Consider the following 26,932-nt stretch of genomic DNA (forward strand, 5'->3'; position numbering starts at 1 on the left):
AGGAAGGAAGGAAGGAAGGAAGGAAGGAAGGAAGGAAGGAGAGTTGTTTTAGTTCAGCGAGCCCTGGAATATACTACCTATGGCCCAGACCATAGTAAGACCAAGTTTTGTGAGCCTGGAGCCTATACAGCTCCAGGCACCCTTTTTTAAAAAGAGAAATGCAAAACTTCAAACACAAAATTAGGTACTAGGTCTAAGAAGCAGCTAGTGTAATTGAGTGGCTCTGTGGTGTAAGCTTCGTTAGCTTCCTAATGAGCCAGCCTCTGGAGCCAGGTAGAATTTTCAGGACCTCTGTAATTAGGAGAGCCATGTAAGCTGCAGCACAATAAGTGAAGACCACTTCCTTCTTTCCCAACAGATGCTGCTGCTTCCGGGTTCTTCACCATTTCTACTTACCACATCTTAGGTTTCCCAAGGATTTGGACTGGGTGCCATGTCTGTTCCTGGGCATTGTTAAATTATAACTTCTTCACTCACTGCTTCTTCCCTCAACTTTTTTTTTTTTCTCCATAATTGCCCAATCAAACTCTTGAGGTTCAGCCACTCCTGGAAACTCAGAAGGATACTGTAGGTTGGATAAGTGAGGCAGGGTGGGATGAGGAAAAGAGATCTTCAGCCTAAAGCCACTAGAAGAAATATTGCTGTGACTGATGGAGAAAAATGAAGATGAAATGAACACCAGGAAAGGAGTGGGACATGATTGTAGTCATGCCATTTGTCTTTGTCCTGCAACCTCACCAGAAGTCCCAGTGACTATATCAATCACAGACGCGAGCACTCTGCACTTGGAGTTGGACTTCTTGATTTTTGCCTGGTTTCATTTTGTTTTACCCAGTATATTACATCATACCACTTTCATCTACAACTTAAGAGGTTAGATAGTTCTTTAAGCTAGGTGGTCTGTTTGATTCCTAATCACCAACCTATGGCCAAATCCTTCCCATCTTATTCCATACTGTCAAACCAACTTAATTTATCCTATTTTTTGCCTGTCTTCCTGTCTTTCTGCTTTTTTTTTCATTTTTCTTATATTCATAAATTTTTGTTGCCTGCTGATTATGTGCCAATTCTTCTCATAGAACTCTAGTGGGGGAGACATAAAGATAAAACAATTGGAATTTAATACCATGACTTGCATGATAATGCATATGGTACACTGCATGGTACATATATAGACACACTCATGGGTTGGTGCGATTGACCCATAAGGTGTGAACACGAGTGAATGAAAAAGAAAAAAGCACAGAGGCCAGATCTTGAAGGATCTTACAAGCTAGGCTAAGGAATTTGAATTGTAGCCCTCAAGGTAATGGGAAACCCACTAAAGAGCTTTAAGAAAGGGGCATGATAAAAGTAGACTTGGAAGCTACACAGAGAATAGATTATAAGAGGATAGTATAATCTGGAGAGAGCTCATTTAAGAAGCTGTTACAGTAATTCAGAACAAAAATAGTTTTTAAATATTTAAAACATTAAAAAACTAAAGAAAGCATTGGCAGTGTTAACAAAGCTGTAGTGATGGGTTCTAGAGAACTTGGCTGGTGAACAGACTGAGGAAAGAGAAGGGAAGAAAAGATGATCCCCATGTTTCCTGCTTAGGACAGAAAAGAATTTGGTGTCATTCTCAGAGTCAAGAAATACAGAAGGAGGAGCATTTTTAATGCTAAGTACTAATTATTGAGCACTGACTGCATACCAAAGAGATGCTGATCACATAACATGCATATGTAATTTTTCTTCAAGTTAATATCATGAAGTACATATTATTGTATTGAATCTGAAGAAGAAATCAAGGCTCAAGAAGTCAATTTGCTTGTCCAAAATTACATAATAGCCACATGGTAGAGCTGGAATTGAAACCTAAGCAGCTGTAGCCCAGAACCATGGTTCTTAGAAACATTACACCAGGGTTTATCGAAATGTGGTCCAGAAGTTATCTGCATTGGATTCATCTAGGGTAATTGTCAAATTAGGCTCCTGGGTCCACCCAATCTTTTGAAGTGGCACTCCTGACGGCTGGGGACTAGACTCACCAGTGATTTCTTATGCACCTTGAAGTTTACGCCTTGGCAGAAGGAGGTAGCAAATTTCCTTTTTGTATGGAGAGGGTAGTATATGGAGAACACCACCCAGATTGCCATGGTAAGAGTGCCGCAAATATTTTCAGGATGGAATTTGATCCTGGGATGATTGAAATCATGATTCTCAGTGTTGGTAAAGCTAGTATTGCTGCAACCTCTCCAAGGTGGTTTGGATGAAGTATCATATGCAGGAAGGTGGTGGAATGGAATAAATTGTCACTGAGCTGAAACCCCCAGATCCCCTCCTTCTCTCATTCAGTGGTTTTGACACATACCTCCAAATTTGCCCCAGGCATGAAATGTTTTTGTGTGTTTTCTTAAAAATTTGCTTGCAAATACTTTTTGCATTTCACTCCATAAAATACCTGTTTTTATTTTTTATTTGTTTTTTAAATTTTTAAAAAATGTACATCCAAGTTAGTTAGCATATAGTGCAGTAATGATTTCAAGAGTAGAATCCAGTGATTCATCCCATACATGTAACACCCAGTGCTCATCCCAACAAGTGTTCTCCCTAATGCCCCTTGCCCATTTAGCCCAACGCCCCCCCAACAACCCTCTAGCAACCCTCAGTTTGTTCTCTATATTTAAGAGTCTCTTATGTTTTGTCCCCCTCCTTGTTTTTTTCTAATACTTTTTAATATAATTTTTGTGAGAGGGAGTCTGAGCATGGGAAGGGCAGAGAGAGAGGGAGACACAGAATCCGAAGCAGGCTCCAGGTTCTGAGCTGTCAGCACAGAGCCCGACACAGGGCTCGAACTCACAAACCATGAGATCATGTCCTGAGCTAAAGTCAGAGGCTTAACCGACTGAGCCACCCAGGTGTCTTCCTCCCTGTTTTTATATTATTTTTGCTTCCTTTCCCCTATGTTCATGTTTTGTATCTTACATTCCACATGAGTGAAGTCATATGATAGTTGTCTTTCTGACTGATTAATTTCGCTTAGCATAATACCCTTTAATTCCATCCATGTTTTTGCAAAGGGCAAGATTTCACTCTTTTGATTGCTGAGTAATATTCCAGTGTGTGTGTGTGTGTGTGTGTGTGTGTATCACCTCTTCTTTGTCCATTCGTCTGTCAATGGGCATTTGGGCTCTTTCCATACTTTAAAATGACTGTTTTTAGTATAAATATTTGTTTAATCCTATGGCAAGGGGTGAAATGGACACTCCAGGAAATTGCACAGTGCTGTTGGTGACTCTTTTTACCCTCAGGAACACTCAGTGCTCTCTCTAGGACCATGAGCAACCAATTGGAGAAACATGGTTGTTGCCTGTATAGATCTAGTCTCCATTACTAAATTGTAAACATTTTGTTGTATAATTTCTGTGTTCTTCACAGTGTTTTTAACAGAGTAGGTACCCAGAAAACAGCTAATGAATTTGGAAGAGAGGAGTTTGAAAGAAATAGGGAGTGTGAGGAATCAGAATAGACTCACCAGAAACCAGTCACTTTTGAAAAGTGCCACATTAGAAAGTTCTCTTTGTGCCTCTCATGGTTTAGTGACCACTTCAACAGAGGATGCTTTGGTCTCCCTACACTCTTTTACAGGAAAGCTGAGGCCTTGCAGAAAATGGACTTCAAGTGGATCTTGGACTTGCTTTTTCATATGTGAGAGAAAGGAACTGGTTTTTGAGAAACGTGTCAGAACTTTCAGGATTCAAAATGTTCAAACCAACTCTCACAGTGAGTGATGATATCAGACTCAGAACATTCCCACCTTCATGGTATTTTAGCTCCCCCCAAGTTACTTTAACTTGAAATGCTGAAAGTCCACTTCAACGTTGTGTGATCAACATTTGAGTGTCTGTTTCAAGATGATCTGGAAGGCAAACACTGTGCCAAGGATTTTAAAGTAATAGTTCTTAAGACAGTAAATTTTAAAAAGCAATTCCCCCCCCCGATTATAAAAGTGCCACCTTACTATAGTGTTTTTCTATAGACATTCGCTTTCAAACTGACTTGATTCCATTAATATTTATTTCTTCTCCAGTTCATGCAAAGTAATGATTTGGGTTGCAATATAAGAATCCATTTTTTGCAGCTACTGTGGCTTGGGAATGTATTGGCTCCTTCTTAAAAACTTGGTCATCTTGATCTGTGCAACCTTCTCCAGTTCGAAAATCCTGGCCACAATCCTCTGCGGGGATGTACACAGGTGTCTATTATGGCCCATGATCTGTGATATGGCCTCTAGAATTCTCGTTGCAGAAAGGTTACGCCCTCCCGTCTTTATTTCTGAGTAAAAAAGTCCACACGGTGTTGGTATCGTCAGGGAGCAAATTGAAACAAGCAGTGGCTTCAATCAGGCCTTAAGCCTGTGTTTCTGCCACAAAGGAATCTTTGTGATGAGCCCAGGGTTCCATTAGAAAACGGAGCAGTTGGGTTTTAACTCCGGAGTTACAAAAACAAAACTCTTTCTCCTCTATTATTCTTACAATGGCCGTATTTCCCAAAGTAAATTTGGCACTCAGGCTCTAACAAATACATGGGTAATTTTGTCACAGCATTTCGGACTAAAGTTGGGACACTCCCATAATATTCAGACTATATTGTTACCCTGTGTATACCCCTCATTGGGATCCAACATATGCCAAGTAACAGGGCAGGTTACAATTGAGAGTGCGCTGCCATTTGTAGAGATTGCTGCCTTTTATGTTCACAGGGATAATGAGAAAATTTTGCCCTGTGGGCCTACCTGAGGACATGAAGAGTTTATCCCCATAGCTGTGGTCATCAAGGCCTGTCAGGACTGATGGTGCTGACACTTATCTTTCAGATTTCTGGAGAAGGTATCCACCATCTTGAATGATACGTACCTCTGCTTCTGATTTCTTTCTGTTCTTTCTATCTCCAATAACAAAGCTATAAGACCTGGAGGGGGCACCTCAGCCTGAACGATGAACATCAGCTCTCAGACTCAGAGTAGTCTGAGTGTCTTCACAAGAGTCATAAAAGAGGGGTCTTTCCATGTTATAGGCAGCCAAGAATCAAGGATTTGTGGAAAGGAGTGGCCAAGAAGTCCCAAGAAGGGACTGGGGAGGAGGGGTTCCTAACCACCACAAATTACACCAATGAAAGAGGAGAAAAGGAAGACATCTCCTCAAGATAATAGCCCAACCGAGTAGTTAAAACATGGTGCTCATGGTTCATCTCTCTGAGAGATGAGCAGTAGACTCTGCTACCTGTTTCTTCACCCTTTTAAAGCCTTACGTTGGCAAAGACATAGTGATATCTATTTCAAAGTCACGGTGGAAAGAGGTTGGGAGTGCTATCCCAGAATACTCTGTCTGCTCCTTTTTTCTTTTTTTAACCTATGTGTCTTTTTTTTTTTTTTTTTTTAATGTCACTTAGTGGTGAAACAAGCAAGGACAAGCCAGATGCAAATGGGTGTGAGGCAGCCCTTTCGCACTGTTTTTCATAATCGGTATAAGTGTTAACCCAAATGCTTCTCACGACCACTTGTAAGTACATGCCTGCTTGGCATGTAATGTACAGTTCAGTGGCAAACCTCTCATGGGAATTCCCTACATTTCCAACTGTCATTCCCAATAGTTTTCCAGCGGGTAAACCTTGGAAGGGGGAGTTCAAAATGGTTGGAACCACAAGAATTACATCAATACTGCTTATGCAGGATTTTCTTTTTCTTTTTTTTAACTCAAAAGGGTGTAAGTTGAAAGCACTGTTCTTGTCAAAGTACCTTTTGACAGAGGGAAGGTAATTCCATCAATACACACAATAAAAACCTGTCTCAAATGTTATTTATCCTTTTAAGTTCTGAAAGCGCATTAAAGAAGAATAACATTCCACTTTGCTACAAAGTGATAATTAATAACTAAGTTCAATTCTCCCAGAGGTAAAATATTAACATTTTTTAATGAAATTAAGCATCACAATCTTTATCTTCTAATTGTTATAAAAACATTTAGCAGCAATCTCTGTTTAATTATTTAGGCATCTCTTAATGGTGTAAATATTATCAGCACAGTCATAAATATTTTCTGCTTCGTCCATAGACAATCAATTAAGGATCTGTTGCTTGTAGGACTTAAATTAAGATCTATTTAAAGCTGCCTGCTGGCCACAAAATAATTACTTACACTTGCTAATGCCTGAATCTCTTAGATTTAGCAGCAAGAAGTGTTCTTTGCTTTCACAAGTAGGGGAAAGTTATTTTTCTTATATAAATTTCAGTGTTAATGGTATTAGGGAGGATTAGGGTGGGGTTGAAGTAGTTGAAAATTTAATTAATATAATCCTTTTAACAGCAATTGTTTCCGTATTGGTAATACTCTGTAACAACAGTATTACTAATCACACACTTGTGAAATATTTACACAAAATATTTTAGCATAGAATCTCTCCTCCAGCTTTCTCTTTCTAGAATAGTAAGGTTTTCAGCTTCTTTGCCTCTCTCTCTTGTTTTCTTTCTCACACCACAAATGCAAGTTTTTTTTTTCTCAGGGAACCAAAATGAAATCTTTGTTTTTCCCTAGTGATTTTCTTTCAATATCATTGTCTCTCGGTAAGTTATGTTAATGGTCATCAAAGCATGAATCTCCTAAAAGAGCATGAGGGCTATGAAATAAGAATGGTTCAATTGATGAGATTTTTTTTGGTATCTACAGCCATTTGGTGTATAGTCTCCTTAAAAATGATTTGTTTACTCATCCATTTCAATAAATTGCTATGCTGCTGAAATTATCACTAAGAGTAGAGTCAGATGAAGGACAAAACTGTCATTCTGGTCAAACTCTGATCATCTCCAGTGCAAATTGGGAATTGCTCTTAATCTGCTCAAATGTCACATTATCCAGGAGAGACTTTCTCTGACCTCCCAATATAAAATTGCGATCAGGATCCCTCCTCCAGCACCATTCTCCCTTTAAATTGGTTTTATTAACAGTCATCACTATGTAACATCATAGAACATTATATATTTGTTCGTTTAGTGCATTTCCCCCAACTAAAATGGAAGCCATGCTGAAAGCCAGGACTTGAATTTCTTTGCTACTGCCTCTTGAAAGCCAAGACAAGTGCCTTAAATATAGTAGTAGAGCAGGCAATCAATAAATAATTATTGCATGCATGAAACTTTTTTTCTCATTTTTCAGGTGCCTAAAGCACCTTATCAGTGCAAAGCAATAAAATTGTCTCCTTGTCCTGGCATGCATTTTGATGGCTGACAATTTGATGTAAATGTAGGCATTTATCCTGAGCTGGCTGTCCTGCTGAGCCCCTGTGGAAGGGTATCCGTGTGGAACAAAGCAGAGACGGAGTGCTTTGTGTGGCCATGACTTCACTAAAGGACTAAAACTCTGAGTTTTGCAATGTGCTTTGGCATCCACATGTTAACCATTTTAAGAGTAATACAAAGAAGCAGGGAATCTCAAAGGATGTTTTCCAGAACACCACTTCCGTGGCATATAAATAGGGATTACTAAAGCAAATAAAGTTTCTGCAACTGGGTATTACATGAAGCTGAGGAAGATTCTGAACTTCAAGATATCTTAGATGTATGATGATGCTCATTAGGGCTCTCTAAGGCAGGAAGATCTTAAGCTGTGTTTCCCAAACTAGTTTGATCTTAGGCCCTTGCTTCCTAACCAGCCAAATCTGTTTCTAAGACTGGTTGCATTGGAGGTGATTTCATTGACTTGGGAATTAAGCAGGTCAGAGCACGGGCAGGAGGAACTCATCTTGGCTCTGTCCCTCACTCACTTTGTTATATGACCTTGGGCATGTTACTTAAAACCTCTCTATGCCTCAGGTTTTTCTTCCATATAGTAGGGGTAGAAAGGACTACCCAGGATAATGTATGTACAGTGACCCATAAGTGCTCAATGAATGATGGTTACTGTCAACACCTTTTACTGAAAGTAGGAATGAATGCTTTTTAGATAGATAGCTTCAAGTATATTTCCTAAGACGAGTTTGCTAGTATCGACCTATACCTAGAGTCGGCCTACGGTGCCTCCTCCTTTGTTTCGGCACCCCGTGCCCATCTGCAAAGATCTGCACATCTATGCTGAAGTCGAAGAAATGCTATTTTTCAACATGACTTAATACAAATGCCTGACAACTCACTTTGGTGTATCCTGCAGAGTTGATTTCCTGTGTTTTGATACCCTTGACCTCAGATGAAGATGCTTTTGTCAGGAGGAAGGTGGTAGCATCCAAGTTAATGATTGTGCAGATGGCTACATGCTGGTAGATTTTGAAGTGACCATATTTTTTCAAGAAATTTCAAATGAAGGTGTGATTTGTGTAAATCTGACCCCTTCCAGTAAAATGTGCATTTACATATATTTAGAACTTATAAATCTTGACAGATTCCACAATATTTATAGCCCTCCATAAAAAGCCTTTGCCAGTTTGCAGAGCTTTGCATTTGGCTCTCTGGTATGCTTTAAGAGAGTTTAAATAATAATAAATTTGGTGATTTATTCCACCTGGAACAGAAACGTATTTTCCCCCCTTGGCTCGTTTTGAAGGGGATACTATAAATAGTGCCACAGACGCTGGGATCAGGAATAGGGAATTGAAATTCGAGAGAGAAGTACAGAAACATTTCCATTATCACTGACGCCTCGGATATATTTTTAAAACAGTTCTGTTCCTCAAATAATGTACCTTCTCTCCTTTCTCCTACCCCATCTCAAGTATACTTGAGTCCCCCAAACCTGTTGCCAGCTTTAGGATCCAGTTGCACTAATGGGAAAGAGAGAGCGAGAATATTAGCTGACTAGGTAGGAGAAATTGCCTCTAGGGAGGCCAAAGCAATTCTCCCGTGTTCATCTTACATTTCACGGGAGTCAGCTGGTAACTGAGCATCGAAGTCTAAAGTATAAATTCATTATTTGAGACCCGGCTCATGCATCTTGCAGGTATGATGAAAAGTTCTCAGTTCATGAAAAAGAAAAAAAATCTAATTGTAATTACCAGAGAAAGCCTAAGGACAGTATCAGAAGGTCGATTCTCTCACCCATCCATGCTTACAATTACCCAATAGAGGATTCGAGAGAAATGCCTGAATAGTTGACTCCAAATGATACCATTTATTTTCTTAAACACAAAATAAACGGAAATCGGGGAGCCAGCTGTTTGCCATGGAATCATCTGATGAAAGCTGGAAAGCAGCCATTAAGTGTAGCGTAAGTGGCGTTATAACTTGTTGTGATACAAGATTTATTTCCAGCTTCTCGTTTGAGTGGACTATGAAGGAACTAGCATCTGTGAGAGGGAAATAAGAGTAATGGCCAACATCCATGGACAGACAGCTGCCTATGGGCCGGCACAGGGTAACACATCAAGTAGCCGTGGCTCGTGCTTCTAATTAAGTACTGGGGTTTCCCGTCCTGATAACTTGGAGCACTTGCCTCCAGCTAACAGCATGGCAGATGTTTGGACGAAGCCCCAGAGCCTGTAGTATACCACATTTTAATGATTTGTGGTGAAGAAAGTAAATGCTTTAAGAGCAGGCTTTATGAAGCAGGGACCTAGTTACGTATGATGGATTTGAGGCGAAGCAAAAAGAAGCTGGATGTTGTAGGGGGTATTGTTTCCCAAACAGGACGCGGGTATCTACGGTTCATTGCTAATTCTAAAGGTTTGCTTGAAAAATGACTTTTTAAAGAACTGTGCTCTTGAGGAACGTCCTTGAGGCATGGAGGAATTTCCTTGCTTTTCTATAGCATCTTTCTAAGAGGACACAGAGGTATTGAGCTGTTAGACAGTTGCTCAGTGTCTTTGTGCTTCTGGGACCGCATTATGGGTCTAACACATATGGGATAAATAAACTGTTTTCATTTCTTAAAGCCCATGGAAGGAAACAAGACAGGAAAATTACCGTATTGCCTCAATTTTTTTTAAAGCTATTAAAGAGGAGAATCCAGTTAGGGCAAATAAAAATGATTACTGCTGGCAGGGTTTTTTTTTCACCCCCTTTCTTTCTTTCCTAGCCTTTTACTCAGCAACAGCAATATGGCAACACTTGTGTCAAACTGGTGTTTTGATGCACCTTCTTTTGTTCTTCTCCCATAGGGCAACCCCTACATGTGCAATAATGAGTGTGATGCAAGTACCCCCGAGTTGGCGCATCCCCCTGAACTGATGTTTGATTTTGAAGGAAGACATCCCTCCACATTTTGGCAGTCTGCTACTTGGAAGGAATATCCCAAGCCTCTCCAGGTTAACATCACCCTGTCTTGGAGCAAAACTATTGAGCTCACAGACAACATAGTTATTACCTTCGAATCTGGGCGCCCAGACCAAATGATCCTGGAGAAATCTCTCGATTATGGACGAACATGGCAGCCCTATCAGTATTATGCCACAGACTGCTTAGACGCTTTTCACATGGACCCCAAATCCGTGAAGGATTTATCACAGCATACGGTCTTGGAAATCATTTGCACCGAAGAGTACTCTACGGGGTATATGACAAATAGCAAAATAATCCACTTTGAAATCAAAGACAGGTTTGCGTTTTTTGCTGGACCATGGCTGCGCAATATGGCTTCTCTCTACGGACAGCTGGATACAACCAAGAAACTCAGAGATTTCTTTACAGTCACAGACCTGAGGATACGGCTTTTGCGACCAGCGGTTGGGGAAATATTTGTAGACGAGCTACACCTGGCACGCTACTTTTATGCGATCTCAGACATAAAGGTGCACGGAAGGTAAGAAAACATCTGTCTGACTTGAGTGAGAACGGCTGTTCAAAGAAAATGCCAGTGTATTGGTCTCACAGCTGTAGAGGGGCATTTGTCACTTTCTACTACACCGTTTTCTCAGGACCCACCGGTTCTGGAGGTGGGTTTGGAGAAATTTGAGACCCTTTTTACTCAGGGGTCATTTGTGATCCAGACTCACTTCGCTGAGCCTGCACCTGGAATGGTTTCTTAAAATTTAGGCAAAAGAAAAAAATCGCATCTTATTTGAGACTAAGGAACCCCCTGGACCAGGGGTGGGTTAAGTCTTTAAGACAGTGAAACCAGGGGGAACAAAGCCAGCTGCTCTGGAAAAGATAATGAAAGATTAAAAAAAATTGTCTTTGCATTGTTTTCAAGTGCAAGAGAGGGTTTCAACACGGTACAACTCTCTGTATCCATTTTGTTGTATGGCCGCCCCAAAAGTTTCAGAAATGTGAGTTATATGCCTTTAATTTGTTAAATCAGAACCAAATGCATTTAGGAAGGTTACACATTTATTAAAAAGGAATGAGCTCTACTTTTCAGGCTCTTGGTTCTTATTGTCTTAGAAATGTATACTGCTATTTAAATGTGGATTTGAGGCAGGCTCCCTTCATTTTGGGGTCAACTACAGATGCACCAGAGTTTAAACACCTGAATGGTCATGGCTGGGCATATATTTGATTCTGAGACTGCATCAGAGACACGTGGGAGCGAGTTTCCGAGAATTTTGAGGATGTGTTAATGAAAACCTCAAGTAATAAGAACCAGGACTACTAACGTAGAGCCGTTCAACCAGATTTCTAAGTGTGGTGTGTTATCCAGATAAGCAACTTGATGGGAGCTGAAGCATGAGGAAAACTAAAGATGAGTGAAGTACAGAGCAAAATGGAAAAAAGAGAAAGCAACGCGAAGCAATAATCATACTATCAATGCCAAGATAGCTTTAAGTCAGAATATATGAGGTTAAGAATATAAATGGTACATAAATCATGTAGATTCTATTAAGCAATCATACAATTTAAACAAATAAGGCAGGCACCATTAAGTTCACTGGCTGTCAGCTCCCTTAGGGCAGCCCTGTCCTTAGAAACCAGAGAAGAAGTGAGAATCCATGGTCTTTTTTTTTTTTTAATTTTTTAAAATGTTTTATTTATTTCTAGGAGAGAGAGAGAGAGAGAGAGACAGCGTGAGCAGGGGAGGGTCAGAGAGAGAGGGAGTCACAGACTCTGAAACAGGCTCCAGGCTCTGAGCTGGCAATCAGCACAGAGCCCGACGCGGGGCTCGAACCCACGAACCGCGAGATCATGACCTAAGTGAAAGTCGGACGCTTACCCGACTCTCAGACCCAGGCGCCCTGAGAATCCATGGTCTTTTTGAGACTTGGCTCAACCTATCTTTTGAGAGTGTTGTACTTGTGCACTAGAAGGAAGAAGAGGTCACCGATGTTAAGGTAAAGGCTATAGTGGCCACACAGTACAGAGTGGTGGGCGTGACCTCGGTATACGAGTAGAGGTTTCACAGTCTTAACTGTGGGAAGTAGCAGGAACTGGTGGCCACCTACTCTCACTTTTGTTCCTGTTCCGTGTTCCTCCCGGAAGAGTCTAGAATCTTTAGCAATGAAGCCTCTTTAAAAACTTTCAACCAAGGCCAGGAGCACCTGAGTGGCTCAGTCAGTTGAGCATCTGACTTCGGCTCAGGTCATGATCTCAAGGTTTGTCAGTTTGAGCCCCACATCATGCTCGCTGCTGTGATCCTGTCAGCATGGAGCCCACCTGAGATCCTCTGTCTCGCTCTCTCTGTCCCTCTTCAACTTGCAGTCTCCCCCAAAATAAATAAATAGTAAAAAATAAATAAATAAAAATAAAAACTTTTAACTAAGGTCTTGGTGAAATATGATGAAGCTATCTTTAGAGCAAAGGAGTATTTCTGAGAGAAATATGCATTGGTATAATATTGAGCTTGTGGGCTCCAGGGTGTAGAGGAAAGTTTATGCATTAGCAGGGTACCACGAGAGGGCAATCTGAAGCTGTTGGCTTAAATGTGAGTTTGCTATTTATAATAAAATGTAATAAAAAGTAGCTATTTTGCTTATAAATATTTTAGCAAAAGATAATCAGTTTCCAGTTCTTATTTTTGGGAACTATAATATATAAAAATAATTGATGTTGGTATTATCGACAATAGCACTCCACAACAAAGTAAACAAGTATTCTGTTCATCTACAAGAATGAGTGCCAGAATTAATAAGCTGAGATTTGAATTTGAATCCTAGTGTGATCTACACTGTTAGATAAAATCATCTAATTCAGTTTTCTTGCAGTTTGAGAAATTCTAATCTAAGCCCAAATCCTTAGACTCCAACTTCTGCAAATACTGTCATCTTCCACTTATAGAGAAGGCATTCGTATGCAGCTTTTGGTTGGTATACAGCCATTGTTGGGACTTATTTCTGTTACTGCACATTCGTTTTTGTTTCCTCTGGGAAAAAAAAAAAGAGTATAAATACACTTTAAAGGGACAGGCATTTTTGATGCATTCTCTATTGAGGTCAGACATACTATCTCTCTCTTTTTTTTTTAAATTTCTGAGAGAGAGAGAGACAGCATGAGCAGGGGAGGCTCAGAGAGAGAGGGAGACACAGAATCTGAAGCAAGCTCCAGGCTCTGAGCTAGCTGTCAGCACAGAGCCGGAAGCAGGGCTGGGACCCATGAGCAGTGAGATCATGACCTAAGCCGAAGTCAGACGCTTAACTGACTGAGCCATCCAGGCACCCCCATACTATGTCTTAAAAATGGCACGTTAGAAATGTAGACTCCCAGATTTACCACTTTTCATTTATCTCTGATCCTACCAGTATCCACCAACTGCATTCCGGTGACGAGGGAGTAGGCAGAGGCCATCCTCCCTTCTCTGGGACTCCCCTCCTCTGCCTTTGCCTGTTCACCAATCAGCTGTAAGCTAGTGGAGAAGCAGCTGGACAAGAGAGAAAGGTCCAGTAGAGGTGATCTTCTTCCATAAGGTCCTTCTCTGTCACCTCTAAACTCTGTCCAAATTCCTCAGGGCAAAACTGAGCTGGCATGTACTGTGCTAGGCACCAGATGGCCGGGGTATTTTTAGTCTTAAGGGAGGGACTAAGGATGCAAGGCCTGATGGCTCAGGCGTGTCTCCAGTTTTTAAGTTATATAAGGGAAATGGAGGCACTAAAGAGAGCTGTTGAGCTGCCTCTGGTGCACAGGCCTTTCAGCATAGAAGCTGATACGGACATTTTACACTTGAAAACTTCAGCAGGGTTAACTTTTTCTCATATAGCAAGTCACCTATGGAAGGATCGAATATTAATTGATGATGTCCAAAAGAAAGTTCCAATGGTTCCTTTTCCAAGGCATCGTCATTATAAACTTTCCAAAATAGAAGAGGGCCTTTGTTTCCCTGAACCTGCTCTTGGCCATCCATGAAACGGCAGAAATATTTAATGCACCCTTACATGTCCATACCTTATCATCGTAACGCTATCTATTGACTTATCACTCTACTACCACCCATGTCATAAGGTGGGAATTGGCATAATTATTTGGGGAAAGTGGAAAAATATCCATAGAATAGTAAACAGACAATATAAGATTTTCTCATCTGGAAATATATGAAGCCATGAAACAAAAACAGGAGAGTCTTTGTTTGACTTGACTATGAATTCCAGGTCTCCATTTCCTGTGCAGCATGTGCACATGGCCTTGATGGGTTTTTTAAATGTTTATTTATTTGAGAGAGAGAGCGTGAGAGAGAGAGCGCACAAGTGGGGGAGGAGCAGAAAGAGAGGGGGACAGAGGATCCTAGGTGGGTTCTGCGCTGACAGCCAAGAGCCCAATGTGGGGCTTGAACCCACGAACTGTGAGATCATGACCTGAGCCGAAGTGGGATGTTTAATGGACTGAACCAGGCTCCCCAGCCTTTATGTTTTATGCTGGTTACTTTTGTTTGCTGTAAAGGTGATGTTTTGATTGTTATTAGACTAATGTAGCATTTGTGTTCCTTTTAACATGCAATACATCTCACACCTGTTTTACTGGTGACAAAAACTATAATCCTATCATAAAAATTTAATTCCTCTTTGGCCACATACTTATTTTGCTTCCATTTACTCCCTCTGGTTGTGTATTTATTAAGATAATGGAAGGAAAATAGGAAACATGGCTGTTGGCAATCTCAGCAACTCTGCAGTACTTACATTGTTCAATAAACCTAATAATCTTCATGGACTAATTCTGACTTATGGATGTCCTACTTCAGTAAATCAGGGTGATTTTCTCTAGTGAATAATAGACGAGTACAGTGTGCCAGTACCTTAATTAAAGAGTGGCTCTCTTAGTCTTGATCTCATTTTAATTTACAGGGTAATACTACAATAATATCACTAATGGAAGGTACATTAAAGGGCATCAAGTAGCATTAACTGTATTAAATTATGGTACTTGTGTTAATTAACTGCTGAAGCAAGATGGTTCTAATGGCCAAAAAGGTCGTCTAATGCATAAATAAAATCTACTAGATGAGGGGTGAGAGGAGAAATGGAGAGTAGATATTTGTTCTGAACATCTTTTACACAGATAGGGAGTTCAATTCACAGGCTGTTAAATAGAGATAATGTCCACAATGTTTTCACAGTTGGAAGTTTTGATTTTTAAATGTTTTGTTTCCTTCTAAGCTTTCCATAACTAAATTGATTGAAAAGATGAACATCACACTTGTCAGATGTATAGATTTTATAGAATATAAACTCAGCATTATTTATTGTTTCTTTGAGATGAACAGGTTCAAAGAAGTAATGGGATTCATTGTAATAATTTTTTTGAATTTTTAAATGTTTTTTATTTGTTTATTTTTTTCGAGAGAGACAGACAGTGTGAGCAGGGGAGGGTCAGAGAGAGAGGGAGACACAGAATCTGAAGCAGGCTCCAGGCTCTGAGCTGTCCGCACAGAGCCCGACGCAGGGCTCGAACCCACAAACCGTGAGATCATGACCTGAGCCAAAGTTAGACACTTAACCTACTGAACCACCCAGGCACCCTTCATTGTAATAATTTTTAAATCTGAAAGACAAATGAACATTTGATAACGTGCTCATTTATCTGTAAGATTTGCTGCCAGCAATGTATCGGGGTACTGATTTCAGAAGTACGATGATAGAAAATCATTTTCAACCTCAAAAACTTGAGAACAGAATTGTCAGAGCTTTTCTCAGTGGCCTAGAAGCTCTAACCCACATCTCCATTACTTGCCTTGTTACACAATATTTCTAAATATGATGATCAATATTTTTTTCTCCCTGGTGCTTATTCATTCCTTAACCTTTGCAGTGCCTACCCAAGCACCTCACAGGTAGTTGGCTGTCTGTTACTACTTACAGAATTGATTTTGCCATCTACCCCCCTGTTTTTTATCTCCAAGGAAGGGTGCAGGGGCTGCTAGATCACGAGTTCCCTGTGCATACGCTTTTGGGTGTTTCCTTCACTTCACTATTGTCCCAGCTCAGAACCACATCTTCCCTACACCTTCCTTTCCTAATCCCAAGATCTACAAAGGATCAGGGCCAGAACCACCCGAACTAGGGTGTCTGGAGTGAGAATGACCCCCACCCCACACACACACATTCTCACCCTCTGGAAGAATCAGATCTATTTGTAAGTGCTTCCTCTTTGAATGTCACTGCCTTGGTATTTGCTGTAATTAGGATGAAGTGAGGTTAAAATTCACTTTCTTAAAGCTGGGCATCCAGATCTTTAGTGCAGAAACATGTGATATTAGATAAGCAAGAACACTAGGGAAGTTTAAAAGTAGCAAAGCAGTAGGGCATTCCTTCAAATTTTCTCAAATACTTTGGAAAAATTGTGTCATATGGAAGTGCTCTGCCAATTACCAAAGGCTTACCAGTTGCCCTCCAAGTTCTCTGTCTTTTTCTTCGCCACAATTGAATGAATGTACCACAATATTTACTTTTCACTTCTCCTGTGAGAGGCGTCCTGCAAGGCGTTTTTGAAGCCTCGGACCTGGCATTCGTTCATTCTTCTCAATTAGTCCTAATTATTGAGGTTGGGCTGTACTACTGCTTAACAGATTCTGCTTTTATAACACCTTCCTTCTTTCTGTCACCAAAAAATACTCCTTCTCCACCCTGGGACAGACGCTGGGCTAGACAGTGGGTATAGCAGAGATGCCTGAGGCGTAGTCAATGTTCTCAAGGAGCTGAAACCAGAGTGGGCACAAACGTGTAAGCAAAAAGTGAGGACAACTTGGGTTAAGTGCTTTTACCATGTGAATGTGTGAAGTGTCCTCATGACAGGGAAGGGGATAGTGATTTAATCTGGGAAGCCTAGGAAAACTTTGGATGAGGATGTGATGTTTGCATGGTGTCTTGAAATGTGTGTTTCAGAATTTCAAGTAGCCAGGACAGAATGGATATTCTAGGTGACAAGTTATGCTTAGGAACAACACAGCATGTTAAGAACCTCTAAAGAGTTGGGTATGGGTGAAATGGACAAACTCTGGGAGATGCCCTTCTGTCTTCTCTCTGTGGATCTTCCACATCTCCAAGAAGCATTAAAGGATTCCTGCTTCTTGACCTCTGAGCTCTCCATGTCATAGGAAATCTAAAATTATATGGATTCCCATATCTCAACAAAGTGCAGGTGAGAAACATTCTAAGGCAATGGTATTAAGGGCTATTTCAGTGCAGCTGTGGCCAGCAAGGACCTGCGGGAGAGACGAGAAGAGCTATTACATGGCTCCATGGTGGAGCCCATGTAAGGAGTCCAGAAAAGCTCTCTAAATTCCACAAAAGCCATCATCACATAAGGCTTTGAGAGTTGCTTACAAAGTCAATGGGACTTGGTGACCAATCAAATTTTGAGGAAAGAAGAGCCGAAGGAAAGACTTTAGTAGGAATCCAAGTGGAGAGTTTAGTTAAAGATTTAACAGTACTGCTCAGGTATTGCAGAAAGAGGTTTGAGTTAGAAATACAGGCTTGGAATTTACACCTTACATGTGATGGCTGAAGTTAGGGAATGGATGACAATATGTGATATGACATATCCCTTACAGTTATAAATGACTATGGTCACCTACAGAACGTTTATAGAACTCTGTGGAATACCTTCATTTAAGAGGTAATTTCTGAAGGAAATTTTTGAATAATCTGAGAACTGGGAAGAAATCAGAAAATGGGGGAATGAATTAAGTAATTCTAGTAGCCCCCATAAATATTTAAGTACCAAGCCTTTACATTTGTAGGGCACTCAGTTACAAGGTTCTTGGCAAGTACCTTCTTTTCTTTTTTTTTTTTAATATTTTTTTATTTATTTCTAGGAGAGAGAGAGAGACAGACAGACATACAGACAGACACAGCGTGAGCAGGGGAGGGTCAGAGAGAGAGGGAGATACAGAATCTGAAACAGGCTCCAGGCTCTGAGCTAGCTGTCAGCACAGAGCCCGACGCGGGGCTCGAACCCACGAACTGGGAGATCATGACCTAAGCGAAAGTCGGACGCTTAACCGACTAAGCCACCCAGGCGCCACTGTACCTTCTTTCTTTTAATCCTCATAAGACACTTGTGAGGCAGGGCACCTGGGTGGCTCAGTTGGTTAAGTGTCTGTCTTAAGGTCTGGTCATGATCTCTCAGCTCAGATAATGACTTCATGTCTCAGGTCGTGATCTCACAGCTCATGAGTTCAAGCCCTGCAGCAGGCTCTCTGCTGTCAGCACAGAATATGCTTCATATCCTCTGTCACTTTCTCTCTTCCCCTCCTCAGCTCATTCTTTCTCTCTCAAAATAAATAAACAAATAAAAAAAAAAAAGAAACTTAAGGCAGGTATTATTTAACCCTGTTTTACAGATGAGAAAACTGAGGATCAGAGAAGTTCCATGAGTTTTTTTAAAGCACCCCACACATAATAATAAAGTGACAAAGGCATATTCCTAATTAGAAACCTCTCTGTGTTATGCTCTTATAGTCACAGTAGCCTGAAGTGAGCTCAATCCATACAGGAGACCCAGAATATTCCCAAAGGAGCCATCTTTAGATGGCAGCAATTTAAATTCTGGTTGTGCCTTTCTTGGAATGTTCTGGAAGTCACTCTTCATGACTCTCAGCTCTTTATTTCCCTATATCAGATCACTGTGTGTCTATCTGAATCCTAACTTCTTAACTCATTTTTAATCAATTCTATAATGTTTGGTTGGGCTAATTTGTCATATTGTGTTAGATCTAAAATAAAATTCTGATGATATTTTCTCACTTTCTGAAGGGAGATAAAATAAAGAAATGAACTGATTCTCTAAATGTTAATTTTTTCCCATATTTCTCCATAAATTTTAATACCTGCCACCACTTCTGCTTAATGGGCCTCCTCAACACAAAAATAAACCTCAAATATTAACGGATAAGCTTGGAAATTACCAACTACCCTAGCTTATTTTAAGAGTTTACCTTTCAATTGAGAATGTTCTGCTTTTCCTTTTAACTTCCGTTTATTAGTCTACATTATCTCTTTTGGAACTACAGTGAATAAGTGTACTACCTCTTTCATATGATAACATTTCACAAATTTGCAGTCAATGATGCTGTCCTTAAGTCTTTTATTCAAGTTAAATACATATTTAACCATGTTACCATGCAAATTTTTAAAATGTAATTTCCTCTTCTTTTAAAGGGAGAAAGAAGTTCTATAAATAAGAGCACTCAAATGAAAAGCTTAGTAACTGTAATTGAGAATAAAAAGACAACACAAAGCAGTAACTCCAGTGGAAATGCTTAATCAAGATTGATGGTATGAACCCTTTTTAAATGGACAACTGAGTACTGTTCTGATTTGGAGCATATTTCTTAAACCCTTGAGGATTTCTTGAAATATAAGGAGAATATATGCATAAGCAGATCATTTTCCTCTGAGGTTTGCACCATTATAAGGAGAGAATGTTTCTAATAATTCCTCCAATTAAATTATGAACTTCATTAGTGTGCAGAAAAACAACCCAGTTTAAGAGCTTGTCTCCTTATCCTTAATTCCCCAATGCCATAGATTTTTTTTAAACTAGTGGGTCATTAAAGGAAAGTTGTCTCCTGTTTAAGAAACAAAAGGATAGTTAGGCAAAATACCACATAATTAAAAAGTGAAATAATTTCCTCCCTTGCTTAATTTAGCATTTGTAGAAGAAGCTACATTCTGGCTGCATCTGGATGCCCAAACAGTGGAAAGCAGGGATGCACTCAGCTCTTATATCCAGCTTCTGGAGCCCTGCTTTTTATGCTAGCTCCATGGTTAGGCATCTTTGGAAAGTCTTGGATTTTTTTGTCTCTAGGATCACAGGTATTCCCTGACAAATTAGGAGGCCATGGCCATTGGTTGATATTTAGCGTAAGAGTTTCTGTGGAGCTATGTAAAAAATGGTTCAGTAAAGATACTATTTCCAGCGGCATCTGGGTGGCTCAGTCGGTTAAGCATCCGACTTCAGCTCAGGTCATGATCTCATGGTTGGTATGTTCGAGCCCTGCATTGGGCTCTGTGCTGCCAGCTCAGAGCCTGGGGCCTGCTTCAGATTCTGTGCCTCCCTCTCTCTCTGACTCTCCCTGCTAACGCTCTCTCTCTCTCTCTCTCTCTCAGAAATAAATAAAACATTAAATTTTTTTTTTTAAAAAAGACACTATTTCCATTCAATTCTCCAGATACAAGGACAAATGTATTAATGTCCTGGGTCTTTTCATAGTAATGGGTTTTATCATAGTAATTTAATTATGTAAAATGTGTTGATTTCATTGCAATATAGGTCTATATTTCAATTAAGTGACTTTTGGAATTAAATATTCTAGCTTAACCACTACTAACTACACTACATATAAATCATTGCTATTTCTGCCTCCTTTTTATAGGAAAGAAAACTAAATAAGGTCACTGAATCACTGGCAAAAGGAAAAGGAAAAATGCTAACTAGTTATGTTTGAGGAAATGAAGTTGCTCCTGAAAATTCCACTAGAAAGTCATTTAGTGAATGGATAGACTAGGCTATAAGTCTGTGATATAGGAGCTTCACAAATCCCATTGGTTCACAGATCCCAATCCAGAATATTGTTCAGTTAGATAGATCGTGTGTTAGCACTTGCTTACTTTGTGACTGGTACCCAAGACAACTGATATTGTGTTAGGAACGTACGGGAACAACAAAGGGCAAAACATTAGGATCTCAAATCATTTTTTGTCTTACTTCAGAAGGAAACATTGGCTAGGAGAAATACATTCTAGCTCTAACTATGCTAATAACTCTGTGAGCTCAGAGCAAGCCCCGACTACTATGAGCAAAGTCTCCTCATCTACAAAATAAGAATGTGACACAATATTAGTTTCTGAGAATTACTCTTCAAATAAAGCCCATAATGGTCAAATATATTTGGGAAATGTTTGCAGTATACCCATCTAGAAGAACCACAATGTATATTAGCAGATTCTCCTATAATAAGGAAACATTTCCATTTATTTACTGAAATCATGTGGGTACCAAAATTCCTTCACTTCAGTCTCTAATATTATTAGACTTTTCATATAATATGAGGAAATAAATGAAAACATCGTGTGTGTGTGTATCTGTGTGTGTGTGTATCTGTGTGTGTGTTTGAACTATTTGCAGTGCTAAGAACAGATTGATACTTCCTGGCAAAGTCTAATCTTAGCTATCATTTTTCCTATATTGTGGCTACATTGAGTGAAAAAAATGAGACTAATCTTATGGAAAGTATGGCCTTGATAGGGAGTACCTTTCTTTTTTTAACTGTTGCTCTTATTTTTTGAACCTAAGGGAATACTGTGTATCATTCTTTAAGATAGGAAATTAAGTACAGTATTGGAATAGATAAGGATATTTTTTTGTTTTCTTTTTAAGTTTGAGAAATTGTGAAGGAAGAGTCAGCAAAGATGTAAAAAATGAAATGCCAAGTGGTACAATCTGGTATGTTTCAGAGATAAATAGAGATGTTGGAAGATTTCTATTTCTCTCAAATGTAAGCTTCTCAAACTCTAATTACAGCAATAAACAAAAATCATGTATTTAAAGGAAAATAGGATTAACTCATATTTAATATATTCTTTTTTATTTTTTTTATGTGCTTTGGAAGATATTCTTGAAACCATGGGCTGATTTTAGTTAATTGCATATTGCCTTTCTTTTGCTCCTTAGGAATGCTAATGAATAACAAAAGAAAGCCCAGTAAAAACAAAAATAGCATATGGCTAAGGGATTTCACCTTGTCTGGAAATTGTGTTGCTGCCCTGTCTGCTTTTACTCATTTGGTCTTAGCGGAATATCAGGGAAATGAGGCTGTTACAACATATTGGTGATATCCATGTGTAATTATAGATCTTCCAGTGTTGCTGGGAGCCAAGAGGTGATGGGAGAAGTCTAAGAGGTCAGCAGTTTGTCTGCTTGGGAGTAGACAGCATTGTGAACTCCTGAACTGGAATCATATAGGCAGTGTGTATGCCAAATAGTTAGAATCATAGCACTGTGAAATCATTTCTTTTAGAATTGAAAGAAACCATGAAGTAATTCAATCTAACTGCCCCATTTTCAAATGTGAAACAGAATGGTTAAGTCAGTTAGCCAAGAATGATGCTATTGCATAACCAGAAATTAGAGTCAGGTGGAATTTGTTGTATTTTATCTCTGACCTGTTCCTCTTAACTAGAACTGGGCCTGGCATATAGTAGGGATTCAGTAAATATTTACTGATGGAGAGAATGAATGTCTGTGGAATACCCTCCTGACATCATGTAAAACTACAATTCTAAATATCCTTACCCTTTTACTTGACATCCTTTGACCACATTTGTATATTCTTTAATAAGACTACGGGGGAACTTTGAGAAAGCCCAAATTACCAAAATTGCAAAGCTTCAAATTTCAACCAATTGTCCAAAGATAGAGAATAAAATTTATCTACCTCAGATATCAGAATCATATATCTATTCAGGATAAATGAGTATCACTCTACCAGACACACATGTTTGTTTTATTGTTGTCTGATTGGTGCTTTAGACCAAAAATTGTGACTCATAATTTTTTTCTGGGTGACAACAAGCCTATAAAAAAAAAAAGGACCCTTCTGCCCTCCCTCAAGAAATACTTAATAAAATCACAATGTTACTATATGTCTCAAGGCTGTCTTCAAATAAGGTTTGCCCCATGGGTTCTGTGACTAAGGAGCTAAAAAGATATATAAAAACCATCTTACAACTTGTAAATGAGGCCTTTAAATATTGATAGAGTCAGGGTTGGGTTTCGAGAAATTTGAGCTGAGGAGACATGGAAGCAGGCAGTGACCTTTTATAAACATATGTCTCTATTAAAATAACTCAAATTCATTATATACGCTTAGGTAACAAAATGGAACTGAAACTATTAATAGTTATGAGAAGGGGGAGAAAGAAAATGAAAGAACATAATGCATGACTAGCTCAGAATGGTAGAATTGTGGGTAATATTATTTATTTGTGCTTTTCTGTTTTTTTTCACATTTCATTCATAGAACATATCATTAAATAAAATTAGTTTTAAAAATAAAGTTAAAATTTAGCAAAGTTATAGGATACAAAATCAACACACAAAAATCAGTTGTGCTTGTATACACTGACAAAGAACAATCCAAAGCATAAATTAAGAGAACAATTCTGTTTACAACAGCATCAAAAAAGAATAAAATACTTAGGAATAAACTTAACCAAAAGGCAAGGGATTTGCACACTAAAAACTATAAAACATTGCTGACAGAAATTGGAGGAGACATATAAATGATTAAGAAATCTCATGTTCATGAGTTGGAAGATGTTAAGATGTCAGTATTACCCAAATTGATCTGTAGAATCAGGGCCATCTCTTGTCAAAATCTTAATGACAGTTCTTGCAGAAGTAGAAAAACTCATCATAAAATTCATACAGAATCTCAAGTAACTCCAAATAGCCAAAACAATCTTGAAAAAGAAGAATAAAGTTGGAAGTGTTATACTTTTTTTATTTCAAAACTTACTATAAAGCTATAGTAATCAAAACAGCACATATCAGCATTACAGATAGATTTATAGAGCAATTGAATATAAGACAGTCCATAAATAAACCCTTCCATATATAACTAAATGATTTTTGAGAAGGGTGCCAATCCCACCCAAAGGCCAAAAACAGTCTTTGAAACAAATGAGGTGTTGGGAAAACTGGATATCCATGTGCAAAAAAAAAAAAAAAAAAAAAAAAGAATTTAAATTTTTATTTTCTACCGTATAAAAATGGATCAGAGATCTAAATATAAGAGCTATACCTATGAAACTAAAGGAGACAACTTCATTACATTGGCTTTGGCAGTGATTTCTGGAATGTGACACCAAAAATGCAGACAATAAAAGAAAAAATGGATAGGTTGAACTCCATCAAAATTAAAACCTTTTGCACATTGAAGGACACTTTCAAAAGTGGAAGGCATCCCCCACAGTGGGAGATAATATTTGTAAATCATGTATCTGGTAAGGAATTGTTATCCAGAAAATATAACAAACTTAACTCAACAACAAATGCGAATGTCATACAACGAGAATCTACTTAATGCCACAAAAGTTTACACTTAAAAATAGTTAAAATAGTAAATTCTATGTTATGTATATCTTATCACATACAGAGAAATAAAATTAAGTAACAGCAAAAACATAAAACCTATTTACTCAACAAAGTAAAACACAGAAACATTCTTAGTCCTTTCCTATTTTTAATGTTATTCTTGGTGTTGAGATGAAGAAAGATTTTGAGCAGGGTTTTGAGTTTGTAAGGGGCTTCATGAGGAAGGGGATACATGCTAGGTGGAGGAAATCATATTTTGTCAAGCAGATAGTTAATGGGCAGAAGGGATTCTCTGTGTACAGGAGAGATGGAGAGCAATTAGAGAAGTCGGCTTAAAGGGCAGGCATAGTAATAGTAGTAGAGGATATTCAATATCAGACTGAGTTTTGATTTCATAGTAGAGGTAAGCAATGAGGAACAACTGTAGGTCTGTGTATAGTGTTATATGTTGGGGAAGATGATAATATTTAAAAAAAAACTAAAAAGATTATACTACTGTCTGTGTATACAATGGCTTGAAAGAAGAACCTTACTGACTGTTGCAATAACCATCATGAACGGTGATGTCTGTGATTATAGAAAAGAAGCCTCAGCTGGCACAGTGGAGGCTCAAGGAGACAGGCAGAGCTGGTGAGTTGGGGCTAGGCACTTCGCTGGCCACCTGCACGGCTCCCACAGGCAGCATCTGGGCCAGAGTACCCTGGACTGCCTGCACCCTAAGTTATACCCCATTTGGGTCAATCCTTAATCAGTCCCTTCCAGCAGGCTGAGAGGAGGAGATTGATGCTCACATACATGAAGTAGTCTTCTCAAGGTCATATAGCTGGGTTACTTCAACAAACGAATCAAAGCACACCTGGTGGAAGGTCCAAACCACCACTATGAGTAGGGAGATAAAGCAACCAGAGTCACAACAACAAAGAGCAAGCAACACATTCCAAAAACACCTCCTGAAGGGCAGGCCCTGGACAGTGTATGTCCCATTTTTAATATAATAGTGCAGGACACATAATAAGCTATTAAAACACATAAGGGACAGAAAACTGGCCAAAATGATGAAGCAGAATTCTCCTCAAAATAAATTCCAGGAATAAATGACAGCTAGAGAATTGCTCAAAACAGATATAAACAACATATCTTAGCAAAAATTTAGAATAATAGTCATAAGATTAATAGCTGGGCTGGGAAAAAAAGCATAGAGGACAGCAGAGAATCTATTGCTGCAGAGATCAAGGAACTAAGAAATAGTCATGAATTAAGAAATGCTGCAAATGAGATGCAAAATAAACTAGATGCATGACATCGAGGATGGAAATAGAAGATAAAATTATGGAAAGCAGTGAAACCAAGAAAAAGAGATAAGAAAATACTAGACCACAATGGGAGAATTAGAGATCTAAGTGATTCAATTAAACATAATAATATATGTATCAGAAAAGTTCCAGAAGAAGAGAGAAAGAAAGGGGAAGAAGATTTACTTAAACAAATTATAGCTGAGAACTTCCCTAATTTGGGGAAGAAGGCAGACATCCAAATCCAGGAAGCACAGAGAACTCCCTTCAGATCTAACAAGAATAAATCTTCTCCATGGCATATCATAGTGAAACTGGTAAAGTACAAAGATAAAGAGAGAATTCTGAAAGCAACTAGGGACAAATAGGTCTTTAACCTATAAGGGTAGACACATAAAGGTAGTAGCAGACCTGTCCACTGAAACTTGGCAGGCCAGAAGGGAGTGACAGGAAATATTCAATGTGCTGAGTAGGAAATGAATGCAGCCAAGAATCCTTTATCTAGCAAAGCTGTCATTCAGAATAGAAGGAGAAATGAAAAATAGGTCTTAATAATACAGAGAACCAAGTCTGTCCCTAATATTTGCAAGGTGGGGCAAGAATACAAATGAAAGCCCACATGCTATATGCCTAAATAATTATGTTATACATAGAACTACACCTCTGACTGTCCCATTTTCCCATCCCGGACCCCATAGTGCACTCTCCAGTATGTACTTAAAGGAGCCACCATCTCAACGCAGCCAGTTCTGCTGTGTGAAAGATTGATGGCAACATGGTGCTGCTGGAGGTAAGTAGACACTGTATCCAAGATTCATAAGTGTGACTGACCTGCCTGAACTTGGGATGGAAACATATCCAGGCAAACATCTAAGAGGCCAAAGCAAGAAGGTTCTTCTCTCAATACTTCATTTCTCCATTCCAAGATTTATAGGTATTCCTAAAGGCATTTTCAGATAAAAGAAAACCCGAGAATCATCATGAGCAGGCCTGTACTAGAAGAAATGCCAAAAGAAGCTTCTCAGGCCAAAAGGAAGTGATACCAGATAAATCTTAGAACATCGGGAAGCAATGAAGAACACTGGAAATTGAAAATATATGAATATTTTTCCACTTTATTTCTTGAAAATATATATGGTTGTATAAAAAATTTTATAGCATTTTAATATAAGGTTTATAACATGTGGATATAATGCATAGGATAACTACAGCATAA

The 26,932-nt window shown here is 39.0% G+C and overlaps 1 protein-coding gene across 5 annotated transcripts in view; it reads left to right on the plus strand.

Moving 5' to 3' along the window:
- NTNG1 (netrin G1) overlaps positions 1–26,932 on the plus strand; it is a 312,855-nt gene that overhangs the window by 155,408 nt on the left and 130,515 nt on the right. For all 5 annotated transcript variants that reach the window (XM_077765548.1, XM_077765550.1, XM_077765551.1 and 2 more), the window contains exon 2: positions 10,126–10,766. In XM_077765548.1, coding sequence (XP_077621674.1) covers positions 10,126–10,766 — 641 coding nt within the window. The remainder of the gene's footprint in view (positions 1–10,125; positions 10,767–26,932) is intronic.

Source organism: Crocuta crocuta, unplaced genomic scaffold (assembly GCF_008692635.1).
Source record: "Crocuta crocuta isolate KB4526 unplaced genomic scaffold, BGI_CrCroc_1.0 scaffold274, whole genome shotgun sequence".
Taxonomy (NCBI): Eukaryota; Metazoa; Chordata; class Mammalia; order Carnivora; family Hyaenidae; genus Crocuta; species Crocuta crocuta.